Genomic DNA, 16,995 nt, shown 5'->3' with positions numbered 1-16,995 from the left:
ACAAAAACCCTATTTTTAGTTGCGAAACTATACAAGGTATTTCAGAAAAATTGTACGTTAATCTGCAATTTATAAATCGAAAACAATGTCGTTAAAACAGTACTTTATCTTATTGGATTGCCAGAAAATCCCAAACGATTAATTAAATATACTGACCGCCATAAGTTCTGAACACCCGGTGTACTTTGACCATGTCGACGTAAATCTGCCGCCATTCAGCAGTTTACGTAAACTTTGAGAGGCTTATTGCATGCTAGAAGGTTCAAATAAATGGCACAAAAGACTTTGGAAAACCATAAGATTTAAGTGCTTCACTGGATCACAGACTTTCTAGGTCAATAGAAATTCTTCCAGAACCCTAAACGTACGGAGAAGCCTTTCGAAAGTCATTTGAAAGCTTCGGGCTGGTACACGCAATGGAACGCGCTTTAAGCCTTCTAGCACTTAAGAAGCTCAGACTAAAAAGCTTTGAAAAACATTACAAACACTTTCCAAATCTTTAATTTCCTCCCTAAATTCAACAAAACAAACCACAAAGAACTGAGCCAGGATCTTTTGCATTTTGTCCATCCGACCGTCCACCCGCCACTTATGGGCATATTCCTGCAAATGATTTTTTTATTCTGCTCATTACCATCCCTTGCTTTTATAATATATGCAACAATTATTCTCGCTATCTATAATTAGTAGATGCTAACAATGGCATGTTCATGTAATTAATTACGTATATGCATCGTGCGTATCGATCTGAAATTTTTATTTATACATTATCGATTAGACTATACACTTTTACATGTATGCCGTCTCCAAACGCACGTGGCACGCATGCGCGTCCGCTACATATCGACTGCAATTCGCAGCAGTCACTCCACAACAAAACATGCGTGCAAAGAAAGTTGCATGTGTGCAGGCGTTTTGCATGACATCTCGCCAGACGTCCCTCGAAAACAATGACGAATTTACTCTGATCCGTTTAAATCTAATGGACGTTTAGGCCATGTGTAAATATGAAGGTACCTAAACCCGAAGTCCATGTTCCCGTCACGAATCATCATTGGGTATTTATTTTTCTGCAAAATGCTACGAGACTTATCCCTATTTTCAGATCACTGCCTTTTTTATGATTTTGGGCCTAGGAATAGTTGCAGTTGCTGGATTTTGGATACGAAAATGCAAGTGAGTAGATCAATTAAATTAGGTTTCCCTCTCCCGTTGTTAAAGCTCTGATTTTTGTCGTTGAGTGCTTGAAGCCTTAGAGTAATAGGATTAAAGAGTCGCTACGTGTAGTGACCGTGCATTTGTAGTTTAATGATCGCGTTTTTAAGAGTGCGGTTTAAGAAATATCGCGTCAAAATGTTTAACATGTACCAGAAGATGAATCGGAACGCTGAAGATAAAGAGGGAAAGGAGCCCGATGTTATTGGGCACGATCGGTTTTGCCAAGAGAGACCTTCGCGTTCGTTCCGTAGGAAAAAGAAGACCCCAAAACGAACGCAGAGCGTCGCCGAATTTTCCAGCGCTGGCCTCACAACGACGGCCAGCAGAAGACAAGCGTTCAGAACGCGCAGTTACAGCTCCGAGCAACGGAACAGCAAAGATGAACCAAAAACTCCGCCTTTGAGTAGCAAAACGTTTTTCTCAAATTGGTGGTAGCATCTTCTGCACGCGACTATGCTAACAGCTTTTCTTCATTGTAGGTGCAGCACCGTTGGGCGTCACGAGTACAGCGCGTTAAAGCGCGCAGACAGTGGAGGGGAAACCAATTACCCCGAGACCGAGATGTACGACGGGGCCTTCATGGCGTGTCGACAATTTCTAAGTGGCCACCCCAGGTTTGAACTCAGAGCACAACTGGAGAGAATCGGTTCGCGCGCAAACAAGCACTGGTACCGACCCCCCAACTGTTAAAGCAAAATTCTAACAAGCTCTTCCTATAGGTTTATAGTCCAAGACGTCACGCTCGACGCGGAAAGATTGCTCAGCTTCGTTTCGCTTCCAACGCAATGTCCCATAACACCCTCAACCGTTACGAGCGAAACGGTTCTAGCTCTATTCAGAGGGCTACAGCATCCGTACATTTACCCAGTTTTAGACATACAGTTTTTGGACACCCAAGTGGCCTTAATTTGTCCACTTAGTCACGGCGGAAGTCTTCGGGATCTAATTTACGCGAGCGCCTGGCACGAAGATTGCGATCGAAAATATTCGGGCCGAGGCGAAGGGCTTCCACTGTGGCAGATTCAGCGTTTGGGTCGCCAAATTCTCGAGGCGATGCTCTTCCTTCGGGATCGAGGTTTTCCGCCGGTGCACCATTTGCATTCCGGGAACGTGATATTGCAAAATGGCGTGGCGCGCGTTGCCGGACTGGAGAATAGCCTGTTGGGTATGGCGTCCCGATTACCCACAGCGCCCGATGTTTTGGGTTTCGGTCATCTACTGTTCGAAATGACGACCGGTTACGAGTTGCCCACCCCGCCTAGTCCGGCACACTTGGAGTTGGAATTGGAGCGATTTCCGAAGGTCGTCGAGGTGTTAAGGTTGATCTTTCAAAATTTAACTCAGCTTCCGACGCTCGAAGAGTTGATTTGCTGCGATTTGTTTCGCGGAGTTGAACTAAGAGAGCTTAGAGGAATTAACGTGATGCAAAGCAGATACGCTCCGGAAATTTTGGAAGTGTTTGATCTCGCTAGGAAGTCAATAACTGCAAGTGGAGGCAGATGGTAAGCTTGTTTCTTGTCTTGTGGTGTTATGTTGTGCATGATATGTTAAATTGCATGCAGTCGTCAGTATTTCAATGGTGATGGTGATGATGATCGTGATGCTTGGTTTAATTAAGGTAACATAGAAAAAGCATTTCTTTTTTATTGTGACTTAGAAACGTTATCCTTTTAGTGTCACCCGTCGCTTTAGTGAGTGTAGACGTTTAGAAGATATAATAGAAGAAGATATGACAGAAGAGAATGGCTGCGATGTTTTTTTAGAAGTTGAACGGTAGCCAGTAACGATTACGTTATTTGTATTTGGTATTTTTTACTAGACGCTTCGGGTGCATTGTATTCGTAGAGCCAAATTTTGGACCAACAAAAAAAATCATCTATTTTTCTCTTTCCGAAAAGTTACGCTCTTTACTACGTTGTTGGTAAAAGAAATGGTTGTTGTCATGTCCAAACATATCATTTCTTTTCCGTTAAATAGTGCAACGGTTGTAAATATAATAATAGCAGCCATACTGTATATACGTTAGCAGATTACATAAATATTTTAATACTACCACGAACAGTTAGTCGTTTATGTAGCCAGAAGCGTTCTTTGTAGCCTAAAGAGCAGTTTCTATTAACACTTCTATTCTTGTAACGTTTCACTAATATAAACATAGCAATAAGTCTCTCCATCCCCAATAAGTAGATACGTATATTGAACTCAACAATAACCGTCCTTGGCAATCCATATTGATTTCGTTTCGCTTCAGCTTAAACATATCGAATTAGGTGCCGTCCTTTTGAATTGTCAATTATATATCTAAAAAAAAGTAATGTAACGCATTGCAGGTACCCTGTACCCTCAATTTCTGTATACCAATAAGGCAATAATTCTTTTTCACACGGTTTAGACAATCATTAATTCGAAATAAATGCAATAATTTTCTGTTCGCAGATTAAGTTATTTTTCTAAAAGTGAAATGTAATATTTCGTTTAATAAAGCAATAAAGTATTACATTGTTTTCTGTTTTAAATATTTCAGATTTAGTGAACTTCAAATCATCTCAATCTTATAGCTTCTTGTTGCGTAACACGACACGCATATTCGTTTGGCGCCACAGCGTAGGTGCAAAATGCAAATGTAGTTCAAATGCGCTCAAAATAATAGTTCTCTTCTACTTCCCGCTTCCGCAGTGTTTGAATAAAGTTCAAAACGGTCGCAACTTCTAGCGTTCTAGCTGATGGTAGATTTCAAACTGAAACATGTCAACCTACATATAGGAATAACGAACTGACGTCCTTCGACTGGTACCGTAAGTGACACAAGCTCAACAAATTTTTGAATTTGTACTGTATACCGATTACTTGAACTACTGGCGAGGCGAAAAGAACTACTCCACTTGTAAAAAGCGGGAACTTTACTTTTGAGGTTATGTGAACATGCCAAAACAAATAATATGAACTATGAGGTATGAAATTTTATAAGTAATAAAAGGTTTTACACACTTTTTTCTAGGGTAAAGTGACTGCGGTGAATACTACAACATGGACGTTTCAACTCGATCACAAATTAATAATATACATGGGACTTGCGGCCTCTCAAAGTCGGGAAGTGCTACTGCCAGAAATTGGGGAACGCATCAAGATTTACAATGCCCATTACGTGATCAACAAGGCGCTGAGCTTGGAAGCGCTATTCTTATGCAAAAGATCTAGGATTACTAGCAATTATGGTCATACGTTTACGTCCGAAAGTGAACTTTTGGCGTCGATACGTAGACACAAATTAGGCTGTGCCGATGTAAAGGCAGTAGTGGAGAATCTCGAAATAATCACAAGTAGACTAAGTGATTTTACATCGAACAGTCCAGAGCAGGTGATGTGCAATGTTGTCGACGTAATCGCATCGGACAAAGCAGTTAAGAATCGACACACTTGCTTGAATACGATATTAGCACCGTTCGCTTTGAAAACGATATCGGATTATCGATTCATCGACGCAGATCCGGACAAACCGAAGAAAAGTCCACCGTGGTCTTTCGGTGCACATTCAAAACGGAAGGAGTACGACAAACTGGTCGGCTACCTCAAAATCAACAAGAGATACGGAATTATTCTACTGCACGACGCTCAACATTGCGTTCCGTGCGTGATCACGAACCGAAATCACGTCGATCTGTACGATTTAACCAATCGGCTTGTGGTCATCGTTGAGTTTCGCGTTTTCACCGAGACCTTTAGAGAGGCAGACGTTCACAATGTTGAGTACATTCTCTTCGACGTTGCCGATACGTTTGTGTTAAAGAAGGTGAGCACGAATGATGTCGAAACCGTACGAGATATTCTACTGAAGGAGGTTCGTGAGGATATTCCATACGTGTACTCGTTTAAGTTTAAACTTCACAGAAAGGGAACGGTAAGTAGTCAATGGTTTGGCGGTTTTGATGCGAGGTTAGCAATAACATTCTAGCATTGGATGGATGTGCAAATTTAATGTGATGTTAGCAATAAATCAGAAATATCTAAACCTTTCCAGAGATTTCTAGGGTCTTTCCATAGCTTCTAGATCTCTCCCAGCTTTGTAAAGGTCTGGGAATAGCAGTATAAAAAGTTTCAGGGACTCTTTAAATCGAAATATTGTTTTCTGTTCTGAACTTCATTTTAATTCGTACTCCGCGTCCCATTTTTTATAGGAATGACATGTCATTAGAATGCACAATCATTTGTTTCACTTTATCTACCCTTGTTGTTAAAGAGATCACTTTATCTACCCCTACCATTAAAGAGAGGCTTAGCCTACTCATTCAAACCTATTCAAATGTCAATTTAACATCTGCTATATAATAAAAAAAATTGTTGCTTACATTTCAGAAATTTTGAATGGCTGAGAAGGTTCTAAGTATTATAACACTGTTCTGACAGAGGTTCTAAGCAGATACTTGCAAGACAATCTTTATGATGGTCCAAGGAAGAATCTATGAAGATAAGATTCAAATGATTTTAATAAGATAAGATTTTTTAATAGTGCTTTTGTATTATGATATGGATATTCTCTACATTTTAAAAATATTTTGAATTATACAGGGTGCGTTCTCAAAGTAGGTCGCTAAAAAGGTACATTTTTTTTAGTGGAACCCCCTGTATTTGACTGCATTTTTTAATTCTATGTGTAATTATAAGTATGACTTTTTTTATTATATGGTTAATATACAAAGAACTTGTAGTTTTATAGATAATTCGTTTTATGAGAAAAATTTTGCAGGCGTCAGTTTGTTGACAAAATTACTACTACAATTTTGGTTCCGAGCTCTATGTCTTTTATCCTGGGTAAAGTAAATGTCAAATAAATATTACATCTACTATGAAACAATAAAAAATAAATTTACAGGGTGTTTTCTGGGTAGGTCCAAAGTCACAACACTTCATATCTCACTTTTTTAAATAGAACTCGCTGTATATTTTTCTGTCATCTTTTATTTTCTCCATAAACCTTCAACCTTTCGGTAATAATATCTTGGTTTTCCTGGTATTTATATTCTAATCTCCAATAAGTTATAATTTACATATTTAATAACAACAGCTGCAGGGAAGCTACCCCCTGTAACTGAATCTCGCCCTGTATTTAATTTTCATCATTTTTTATATTCTTTTTCTACTTAACACAATAAAGACTATTTATTATTATTATTATTATTATTATATTTAATAACGAGGTGGCCATGCAAAAAAATGAAACTAATGTCACTGACTGGATGATATTAGGAGTTAAATCCGTTTTGTAGCCAAGTAATTTTATATGTGACATTACGATCTATCTGATCGCATACTTCAATTTCAAACCGGAAATTGGAGGCACCTTTTGTTTTTAAAATGCACTGCCTACATTTTTTTTCCGATATTTGAAAAGAGCAATATATTTGCTGTACCACAACATACAGTGATATTCATGTCCTTTAACTGTTATCCGCCCTATACCAATTGGAAATATCAACTTTTTCTTTAGTAAAATACATCACACACCAACGAAAATTAGAATACGGAAGTCAAAGTGATAATATTCGAATTAATTAATATGACAGGCAGATCTTCATTTGTTGTAGGTAGTTATTTTGGTTGCATAAAGTTAGGCGTCCTCCAGAAGACTTTTTATCATTTAAAAGTAGACATAGGAAATTCCTATAGGAAATCCCTATGTCTACTTCAACATGAATATCACTGTATAATATGGATATGCTTAACAAAAAAAAGAGAAATTCGTGATTTAATATTTAGAAAACTTATGAAATCCAGCGTTCTGTGTGCTGTCGGGATGCGCGATGTTTGTTGTATTACACGGGGAGATCGTGTGCCGCAAAAGTAAATCTTCAAAACGGGACATTGAACAACTTGATGTCTTGAGGTCTTTTCTGTGTAACGCAATTAAGAGACTTAGATTTCATAAGTTCATAAGTAAATATTGATCACGACTTTCTCCATTTTTTTATATATGAAGTGAGTATACAGTCTGGTGGCAGATTCTCCACCTAAATTCACGGTTGGTTTTGATACGTCAATTTCGCTTGCAGGTGAACGTTAATCGGAGCGAGCAAATCGAGTGTTGGTTAGAGGTTTTTGTGCCGGAACGAAACGAAGATCTCTACCTGGGTTTGAACGCGCACCAAGTGCAACTAGTGCCCTTGCTAGTTACGGGCGAAACCTATCAAGTGTACCACTCGGAGAAGCTGTACAGTATTGGACTTGTTTAGACTTGATTTCACCGCCGTTTTCAGGATTAGTCAAAACCGTATCGAATTGGCACGCCTGAAACAGTTGGACGCGAGGAAATTTCAAGAGAAAACCGCCATATTTGTCAAATTGTCACGTGAGACAGCCGATTCCGCTTTGACCGTATCCGAGACCGTGGAGAAACTCAAATGTTCCAACGACTTAATCTCGTTCATCGGAACGCTACATTTGAAAACGTTCGTCCCGCCGCTTTCATCGAGAACGAAGGCGCCGATTGTGGGGTCGTCGCAATTCGGGACGCCAGGTAAGAGCGTCTCCTGTGTTGGATCTATAAGAAATATACCGGTACAGGTTCGTATACGCACACGCTAACGTTTCAAGAGGACGAGTCGCAGTTGGTGCTGTATTTAAATAATTGGGAAAGCCTGCGGATGCCTTTCGGTTTGGTGCCCGGTATGCGAATGTGCGTAAAAAACGTACTGCCTCAGAGTAGGAAATATTTGAAATCGACTGCATTGACCCGTTTCGACATTCTCAGCTATGAAGCACCTGTACTCTTCGACACTGTAAATTTGTACGTATTTGACTCATGGGAGAACTATTTTAGTCTTAACATTGTGTGCCATTTTTGATGGTCAAATCATTAATATCAGTAGCCTCTCTCCAGCGTTGCCCATTCAAAGCTTGTATTGTGCGATTGTGCTCTGTCTTGTGATATGCTAAGTGGAGGTAGGTACAGAAATGTTTCTTGCAATTGATTTTCATAGGCCGATTCCTTTAGGAATATTTAAATTATTTTGAACAAAATTCCTTGTCCAAATTCTTAAAAATAACCGACCACTACCTTATACAAATCAAAAAATTTAAAATAACTTACGGTTATTGACGTGGGTGCTCTTGTGGTAACAAATTGATCTTATCTCTTCTTGGAAAATGCCGCTTCCTTTAGAAATACTGAATCAGGTCGTTTCGATGGTACAGTTGACTTTCTGCACCTACCCGGTAACGTAATCTTCGTGATGAATGCGTAATTTGGGGGTAGAAAAGTTCGTATGGATCGCAAATCCATGTCAGTGCGCTTAAAATGCTACGTGATGGTTCGCGAAAATCAACATAAAATTAATTTTCAACGATAGAAAACCACGCACAAGCAATGTACCTGATCGCTCGCGAATAAGTCTTCGAATGCCGGCAATTATTCGAAAATAAATTTCTCACACACCAAATGCACGTGAAGAGTGAAATTTTATCTCGAAACGCACACTTTTATTAAAACCGTACACGTTTGTTATCGCGCTTTTTCGAGACATACTTTTGTTCACGTTCGCTATGAAGCGGTATATGTGTAAATATGCTATGTTGAACAAAACACAAACTCAAAACCAAATTTTCGAAACGGCAAAGCGATTATCTGCTACAGTAGGTACCTTTAAAGGCTCTTAATAGTTCTTAAAACGTAAAAGCCCTGTACCTAGCTCTGTAAAATTCTGTTAAGGGTTCTCAATACACTAAAAGCTTTTAAAGGCTTTTCAGGGCACATTTCATAAACTCCTTTAAAGCATACACATTTTTAAAGGTTGTTAACGACTCGAACACTCAAATATTCTTACTGATTTTTGCGTTATAACGAATTTTGTTTGTGTCAATTATCAGTATCTACAGGGTGTCTTAAATTGAGTAGGATAACATGGCTAACTTTGTTATTATATATTATACTTACAGATTCGGTTAAATTGGCAAAGTTGTGTAGTTTTTGATGCTGATTGCTATTCCGATACGATAGGTATTTAAAAAAAATGGTTTTGTAGAAAAGGAGCTATCGGAAAACGTTTCAAATAAAAGTTGCAAGATTCGATGGGATAAATTCAATGGACGTATAAAAACATCAACTTCCTTATTTTAAATGGACGCCATATTGGATTTTTACGTCACCCGATAGAGAAAAAATGACAAAACCATCAGTGATACTTAAACACTCTGTATTCTTTTTAATAATAATAAATATGCTTTATTATGATGTATATATGCAGCATAATCTCAGAGCGAGGTTCAGCATTCCATTTGGGAATCAACTTTGCATGTTTACCTTGAAGTTTACAATGTTTTCTTATGGCAATAATTCCATGGCCGTGTCGATAGTGACTATGCGAGATAATAAACGAACGATTTTGGTTTCAATCACAGCCAGCCATGGAATTATTGCTATAAGAAATACATTGTAAACTTCAAGGCAAAAATGCAATGTTGATTCCTAAATGAAATACTAAGTGTTTAGTATCACTGGTTTTGTAACGAGTGACGTCAAAATCCGATATGGTGTCTATTTAGAATAAAGAAGTTGATGTCAATATCTCGAAAACCGCCATTTTGAAAAAACATTTTCTACGTCCATTGAATTTAGCCCATCGAATCTTGCAAATTTTATTTGAAACTTTTTTCGTTAGCTCTCTTTGTTACTAAAATATTTCATCGGAATATCCATCATTAAAAATGCACAACTTTGCCAATTCAACCGAATCTGTAAGTTAATAATAACAAAGATAGTCATGTTATCCTACTCAATTTAAGACACCCTGTATAACCAGTAATGCTAAAGGAGCAATAATGCAAAACGGATGTTTCTCTTTCTCGCACATTGAGCGCAACGTCTGCTCTACCTACATAGGAGAGACGAACGCAAAAATATCGGTTCTCTGGTAGGTACTAATAATAACGGTAACTGTATCGGTTCCCCTTATTAGAAATTCTTGAATAACGGTTCTGGTTCCAAGTGAGGGGCTTATAAATTGAATCAGTTCCGGTTCCAAACCCTGGTTATATCATTGTCACAATTGTTTCCAACAAGGTGACTTCATTACCTTGTTTTCCAGGTTTATTTCCACTAATCCTGTGTTTTTGGTTATAACATTGTGGATCTCCACCAACAAATTGGCAGCGCCATCTAGTGAATACAAAAAATACAACAAAGGGAAATTTATAAAAATTTAAGTATTTCTTTTTTTGATCAGATACATGGATTTTAATGCTTTTCAAGAATCGAATGTTAAAAGCATCTTAAGGATTCAAAAGCTCGGAGACTTTTTAGAGCAAAGGCTTTTCATATGTTTGCCACCAACCCATCCGAAGCAAAAATACTGTCTTACTGATATGAAGTGGATGGATTTTTATTTTACAGCGAAAAGTCTCATTTGTTCCTCCATTTTTTTTCATTTCAGATGCAAAGATGTGCAAGCGTGCGATAAATACTCGTACATCGGATGGGGAAACTTGATACCGGCCAGTGTCTTAATCTGGGCGCGTATTACGACAATTTACATCCGCTCACTGAAGATCGTCTCCAAATGCGAGGTCGCGGAGTGCAGTTGCGGCGACGATACCTGCATCGACGTCACCATAACGTAATCCAACCGCCTTAATTGACGTCGAGTTATACACGTAATGATTGCAGATTTTACGCCCATGACGAAATGGGCGCCGCTCTCGTGATCAGCAAATCCTTGGAACTACTACGTCTTCTTCTAGGGTTAGAACTAAGCCAATGGAAAACCTGGTGCGCGGCCTTTAAAATGGTTAAGAGGTACACGTACAACGATTGCGACGAACTTGTCTCGGACGATGTCGAACGGAAGCTGTTTTGTGATACATTAAATTTAATAGTTCAAACGGTAAATCAATTTCAAATTTGTCATTTAGATTTAAAGTGTAGAAAAATCGATAGTAATGAACAGGATGACAACGATGGCATGCCGTTGTGGTTTTGTGTGGACGCAAGAAGAAAAAACGTTTAATGTCCACCGAGTAAAAAATATCAGATTGTATTCTTTTTATTTATTCGTGCAATAGAAACGTGCGCCAAAGCGTCCAAAAAAATTGCTTTGATTTGACGATATCCGCAGGCGCTTCCTGACTTTTCTACTTCTACGTGCACTTCTTACAGTCTCGTTTATAATGGCCTAACTTGCCACATTTATAACATTTTGGGATAAACTTCTTTGACTAGTCAAATGTGGTTTATTTGTACTGGCAAAATATGCAGCCTCCTCAGCAGCACTATTTGAGGAGCTTCGATCATTCAGCCGCTGCTCAACACCACACAACTTCTCCCTAAGATTGTCCAACATTCGATTTTTCTTATGTACCGACTTCCAAGCATTAATAAATTCATGGTATGGTCACGATTCAGGAACAGTGAATTTGGCAGTTTTACCTTGGGAGGTAAACTGTTGTAATTAATGATAAAAGGAAACGTAATTTAACATGGAAAAAGCGTTTTTCAATATCTGTTCTCGTGTCGAAATCATTTTCAACATCTTTACAAATAAAAGGGCCACAGTCTGCTTCGATTGAGCTTTTTCAAATCTACAAAATTTGCTTTTATTTGAAACAAGTGCGTTTTTATTTTTAAATGCTGAGATTAACTGCTCAACGGGTCCGGTAATATTAAAAGATCCTTTAATCATTGAACATTTATTATTTATTTGTTTTTGGTCATAGCAATCTTGACAGGAATTGCGTAAACTGGCGGTATGTTGGCCGATCCAAAAACCGAAAGCTATTTGGAGCTCGGCCAACACATGTTAATTTTCATTCAATAGAATTTCGCTTCCTCTTTCGCGTTTTTTGTCGCGCGAAATAAAAATAAGTTTTAAAAATAGATTTATAGTATTTCTCAAGTCTTAAAATTTACACAATCGATAAAAAGAATCGAGACATACAGAAGTTTATTTTTAATGAAATTATTGACTTCGCCACTCGACGCCACCGGAGTATGATTTCCAGTGGGACGCGGCGCGGAGTTCTATTTATACGCACTAAACATAAATTATATACTTACTCACTTCGTTAAACGTTAAATAGTTATGGTCTATGTAAATTTTGCTCGACTAATTCTCGGTGCGCGTTCGCTCCTGTTGTAATGTAAGTGAAACATCCTGTCCAGCCTAATTACGCGTGTTAGTGAAATGTACCAAAAAGCACACGAAGACAGCTCAAGCCTCGACAGTGATGATGAAGTGGATGGTAATGCGGCATGCAGTCGGCCAAAGAGGAACCTCGAATGGTAACAACCCTTTATTTTGATAAACTAAAAAACATTTGTTGCATTCTGGTAACTGGTAAATCAGGCACCTTCAGATATCCAACGTTACGCCTGATCTAGTTAAAGTACGGACTGCAAGGTAGGGCAACTAACTACCTGCAGGTCGGTTATTATACTGTACGATCTTTTCAAAGATCTATACCAGTGAGCTTAGTGTTGGTAATGTTGTAAATGAGTCGGATGAGTAGAGCAGCCTTGGCCCCGATTTGTAACTGAGGCTACATTGACCAGGCAACATGTAAAAAGGCGCCAAAATTTGGGGGGCGACGCAGAGTGCAGTGGTACATGCACTCTCGATGAGTGCGCTGAAGATATCATTGTAAAAAGCAAGGGCATTCAAAATTATGAAACAATGTTTGTCGTTCAACATTATAAAATGACTCTACGATCGCCATCCAGAAGTGCTTTTCTCAAGCTCCACAAAATAAAATGAACGCGACCCATTGCCACTTTTTGAGCTCTACAAGACAACGTTAAGAGATTTTCAATAAGTTTCGTTCCGGAGAAATTATCATTATTTTTTATATGGTCCGTAAAAAAAAAGTACATAGTGTATTGAGTAGCATTTTTAATTACGAATTACGGCACACAAAAATTATTAGTTTCAACATGATGGTGCACCTGCGCACAACTCCCTAATTGTACGAGAATACCTATCAGATAAATTTCCTTCACTGCAAACGCGCGCTGTTCACTCAACCTGACTAATATCATAGAGTAAATAATTTTTCTTATAGAACGTGGCCTGTAGAATCCATAATTTCAAACAGTTCCAAGATTGGGCTACTAGTTCAAAAGTTACAGCCCTTTGAATTTTCTTTCGAAATTGGTTTCTAGTCTATAACTTTGGATTGAGAAGTCTGATCGAAAAAGTACGAATTGTTTTGGATTCTACGCACCAAAATTAATAAGAAAAAGTGTTTTCCCGAGAAATTTTGGTGCAGTCGATTTTTGGCAAAAAAGGAAGGTTATACACTGCCTTTTTTTGAGCCCCGAAAAAAAAATTGTCTCAGATCGACCCGGAAAAAATTTTTTCTTATAGAATGTGGCCTGTAGAATCCATAATTTCAAACAGTTCCAAGATTGGGCTACTAGTTCAAAAGTTACAGCCCTTTGAATTTTTTTTCGAAATTGGTTTTTAGTCTATAACTTTTGATTGAGAAGTCTGATCGAAAAAGTACGAATTGTTTTGGATTCTACGCACCAAAATTAATAAGAAAAAGTGTTTTCCCGAGAAATTTTGGTGCTGTCGATTTTTGGCAAAAAAGGAAGGTTATACACTGCCTTTTTTTTGAGGCCCCAAAAAAAAATTGTCTCAGATCGACCCGGAAAAATTTTTTTCCTATAGAATGTGGCCTGTAGAATCCATAATTTCAAACAGTTTCAAGATTGGGCTGCTAGTTCAAAAGTTACAACCCTTTGAATTTTCTTTCGAAATTGGTTTCTAGTCTATAACTTTTGATTGAGAAGTCTGATCGGAAAAATACGAATTGTTTTGGATTCTACGCTCCAAAATTAATAAGAAAAAGTGTTTTCTCGAGAAATTTTGGTGCAGTCGATTTTTGGAAAAAAGGAAGGTTATACACTGCCTTTCTTTTGCCCCGAAAAAAAAAATTGTCTCAGATCGACCCGGAAAAAAAAATTTCCTATAGAATGTGGCCTGTAGAATCCATAATTTCAAACAGTTCCAAGATTGGGCTACTAGTTCAAAAGTTACAGCCCTTTGAATTTTCTTTCGAAATTGGTTTCTAGTCTAACTTTTGATTGAGAAGTCTGATCGAAAAAATACGAATTGTTTTGGATTCTACGTACCAAAATTAATAGGAAAAAGTGTTTTTCCGAGAAATTTTGGTGCAGTCGATTTTTGGAAAAAAGGAAGGTTATACACTGCCTTTTTTGCCCCGAAAAAAAATATCGTTGTATATAATATACATCTTTATATACAATGGTAGTATGGATGGAATTGATCTTTTCTCTCACAAAAAAATACACTATACTTACAGCACTTCCACTTTAGTGAATTGCGCAAAAGGACCTTGTTTGCGTAAATTCCACACAAAATTGCTAAAGCAGTGTTAAAACGGTCTACGTGTACCGCTCATCCAACAAAAACGTTAGAAATTATACGCATAATCAGTTATATTTTCTCACTGTACCTATTTAATTTTCATTGCTAGCTAAATTCAAATAAAGTTTGTAATTGGATAAAGGTAAGGCGTTAAAATAATAAAATAAATAGGTCTATGGCCTGAAAGAATTAAAAGACTCCTCTCCTTGCATAGGAAACATAATATCACATTCCAGTGATTAAATATAATGCTGACAGTATCATGGTCTGTGTCTGGTGCAAAGTAATGATGTCATTCAAATCTCAACTTTGTTGTCAGTATATTTAAATAGGTAATACAGGTTACATGCTCCTATATGGTAATACAGCGATACAACAGCTTTGAAGAACAGTCACAAGATAGCAACACTTCCTTACAAGATTTTCTACTGCAACAAATCCCATGACACCTCTTTATATTATTTACTCTTATATATAAGTAGTGAAAGATAGATAGAAAATTTCCGGACGCCTACCAGTGAAACCCCCTACCACCCCACTATCTCTCTTGCTAAACCACGCCCACTTCAAAAAGAGGTTTCCGCGCCGCACCCTGTACCTAGGATTTATTAGTTCAGACTTTTAAACTGTTCTATGGGAATATCCCTTAAATATCACACCAAAATTTCGACATTTTGGAGGGATCACTAAGATCCCGAAAGAATTTGTGATGAACCTTTGAACAAAAAATTTAGGAGTCTCTCGGGTATACATGGTGTTCATTTTATTTTGCCTACTGTTGCCATCGCGAAAACTATAAGAGCTACGAGGTTGGTTAAATTAGCAAACAATTTCTATTTTGCAACACTGTTTTATGAACACAAAACATTTTTTCCCAATCAGTGCTTCAGAAACTGTGGATACCAACTTTGTTATTTTAAGTGGAACTATATTTTTTTATTTCCTTATTCGATAAAGAATTTGGCGGTATTTGTAAATTGATGTATTTGTTTCAAAGTAATTGTTTTTCACATTCATTTGTATCGTCCATGGCACACTTATTTTAGCTATTTTAAAATAAAACTGATACAAATCTATCCTTGAATTCAGAATAAAATTCTCTATCGAATAAGGAAATAAACAAGTATAAATTGTGCAGATAAAGCGCATTTTTTTAAACCGAAGTAGCTTTTGCTTTGACGTCACCAATGGATATAATTCTTGCAGACGTCTCAATCGCCCTTTGTGAGTACCCCCCTATACTAGAGAATCTGAATATAAAAAGTAAGCTGAACATCTAATCCAGTAGGGTAAGCTGTCAACGGTAGACCAAACTGCATCCTCCCCAGAGGATCAATCATAAGAGAGCACAAAATTTGGTCCCACACGTTACAAATTTTACAGTACCAATTATACGCGTGAAGTTTAAATAACGCAAAATTATTGGTTGGCGAAAATATGATATTTCAATACCAGTAGATACTCCCAACTTAACTGAACCTTGCCCACAATGTATGTCTAATAATTCCAAAATTTGAGGTGCGGAGTGGATACTGAAGTTCGAAATGATTTCAAACAAACAAAAATCACTTGGCCGCCACCGAGCCCATCGGCCGCCGGTACAGACACCTGGAGGCACCTGCGCCCGGTGAGTCCCAACATCCCACTTCACGGCAACAAAATGCAACTGTTTTCGAAAACTAACTACAATTTGGCAGTGTACGCCGACGGTTCGGTTCGTGGCACCCGAGACGACAACGACCTCCACTGTAAGTCCCCAAGACGAGCGACGTGTATATTGTAACTGTGCGAATTTAAGCGCTTCTCGAAGTTATAACCGCCGGCATTCCGGGTCACGTAAGGATTCAGGGAATTTTAACTAAGCTGTTCGTCGCTATGGACGGTCGGGGGCGCCTGTACGGGGAGGTAAGTTGAACTTTGGTTGGGTAACAAATTACATTACTAGTTTCAGCCGAACATGTCGGAGGAGGGGACCGTTTTCATCGAGAGCTTTCAGGGCTCTTACAATACTTACCTGTCGAGAAAGTTCTCCCATCTGGGATGGTATTTGGGAATCAAAAAGTCCGGCAAGTTCAAGAAGGGATCGAAGACGACTTACAGACAGAAGGCCGTCTTGTTTCTGCCCAGACGTTCAAAGTTTGCATTCGAAAACGCTTATAATATGTAATGTATCTTCTCAAAAACAAATTTTTCTTTTTTTCGAACGATTAATGGTATACTGCCTTGGCCACTTGAATACCAATTGTGTGTGGACCGATGCAGTAATTTGATAACACAAATCCATTATTTTTCCAGACCAATGAACAGTATTAATTTTTTAATGTATTAATGTTCACGTATGTGTCTCATTTATTGTAATAAAAAATAATAACATTTGTATGTGACCTGTGCGAGTTTAGTTTTA

General features: G+C 38.0%; 3 protein-coding genes across 4 annotated transcripts; all 3 read left to right on the top strand.

Moving 5' to 3' along the window:
• Positions 1–90: 90 nt before the first annotated feature.
• Positions 91–3,396, top strand: LOC116177816 (slowpoke-binding protein). 2 transcript variants are annotated; one of them, XM_031496937.1, is made up of 5 exons: positions 91–1,058; positions 1,106–1,176; positions 1,698–1,886; positions 1,938–2,720; positions 2,893–3,396. In XM_031496937.1, the coding sequence occupies exons 1-5, from the start codon at positions 1,008–1,010 to the stop codon at positions 2,993–2,995; spliced, it is 1,197 nt and encodes a 398-aa protein (XP_031352797.1). In that variant the 5' UTR covers positions 91–1,007; the 3' UTR covers positions 2,996–3,396. The 2 variants fall into 2 exon arrangements, with proteins under 2 accessions (XP_031352797.1, XP_031352795.1); XM_031496935.1 differs by lacking the exons at positions 91–1,058; positions 1,106–1,176 and adding an exon at positions 1,205–1,646.
• Positions 3,397–4,134: 738 nt separating this feature from the next.
• Positions 4,135–16,262, top strand: LOC116179150. The gene is made up of 8 exons (XM_031498867.1): positions 4,135–4,169; positions 4,217–5,116; positions 7,266–7,423; positions 7,470–7,729; positions 7,777–7,999; positions 10,641–10,823; positions 10,874–11,090; positions 16,110–16,262. The coding sequence occupies exons 1-8, from the start codon at positions 4,158–4,160 to the stop codon at positions 16,125–16,127; spliced, it is 1,971 nt and encodes a 656-aa protein (XP_031354727.1). The 5' UTR covers positions 4,135–4,157; the 3' UTR covers positions 16,128–16,262.
• LOC116178331 (fibroblast growth factor 1-like) lies at positions 16,252–16,758 on the top strand. The gene is made up of 3 exons (XM_031497797.1): positions 16,252–16,339; positions 16,390–16,496; positions 16,543–16,758. The coding sequence occupies exons 1-3, from the start codon at positions 16,252–16,254 to the stop codon at positions 16,756–16,758; spliced, it is 411 nt and encodes a 136-aa protein (XP_031353657.1).
• Positions 16,759–16,995: the final 237 nt, after the last annotated feature.

The sequence above is a fragment of the Photinus pyralis genome, unplaced genomic scaffold (assembly GCF_008802855.1).
Source record: "Photinus pyralis isolate 1611_PpyrPB1 unplaced genomic scaffold, Ppyr1.3 Ppyr1.4_LG8, whole genome shotgun sequence".
NCBI lineage: Eukaryota > Metazoa > Arthropoda > Insecta > Coleoptera > Lampyridae > Photinus > Photinus pyralis.
This window is presented reverse-complemented; position numbering and strand designations above follow the sequence as displayed.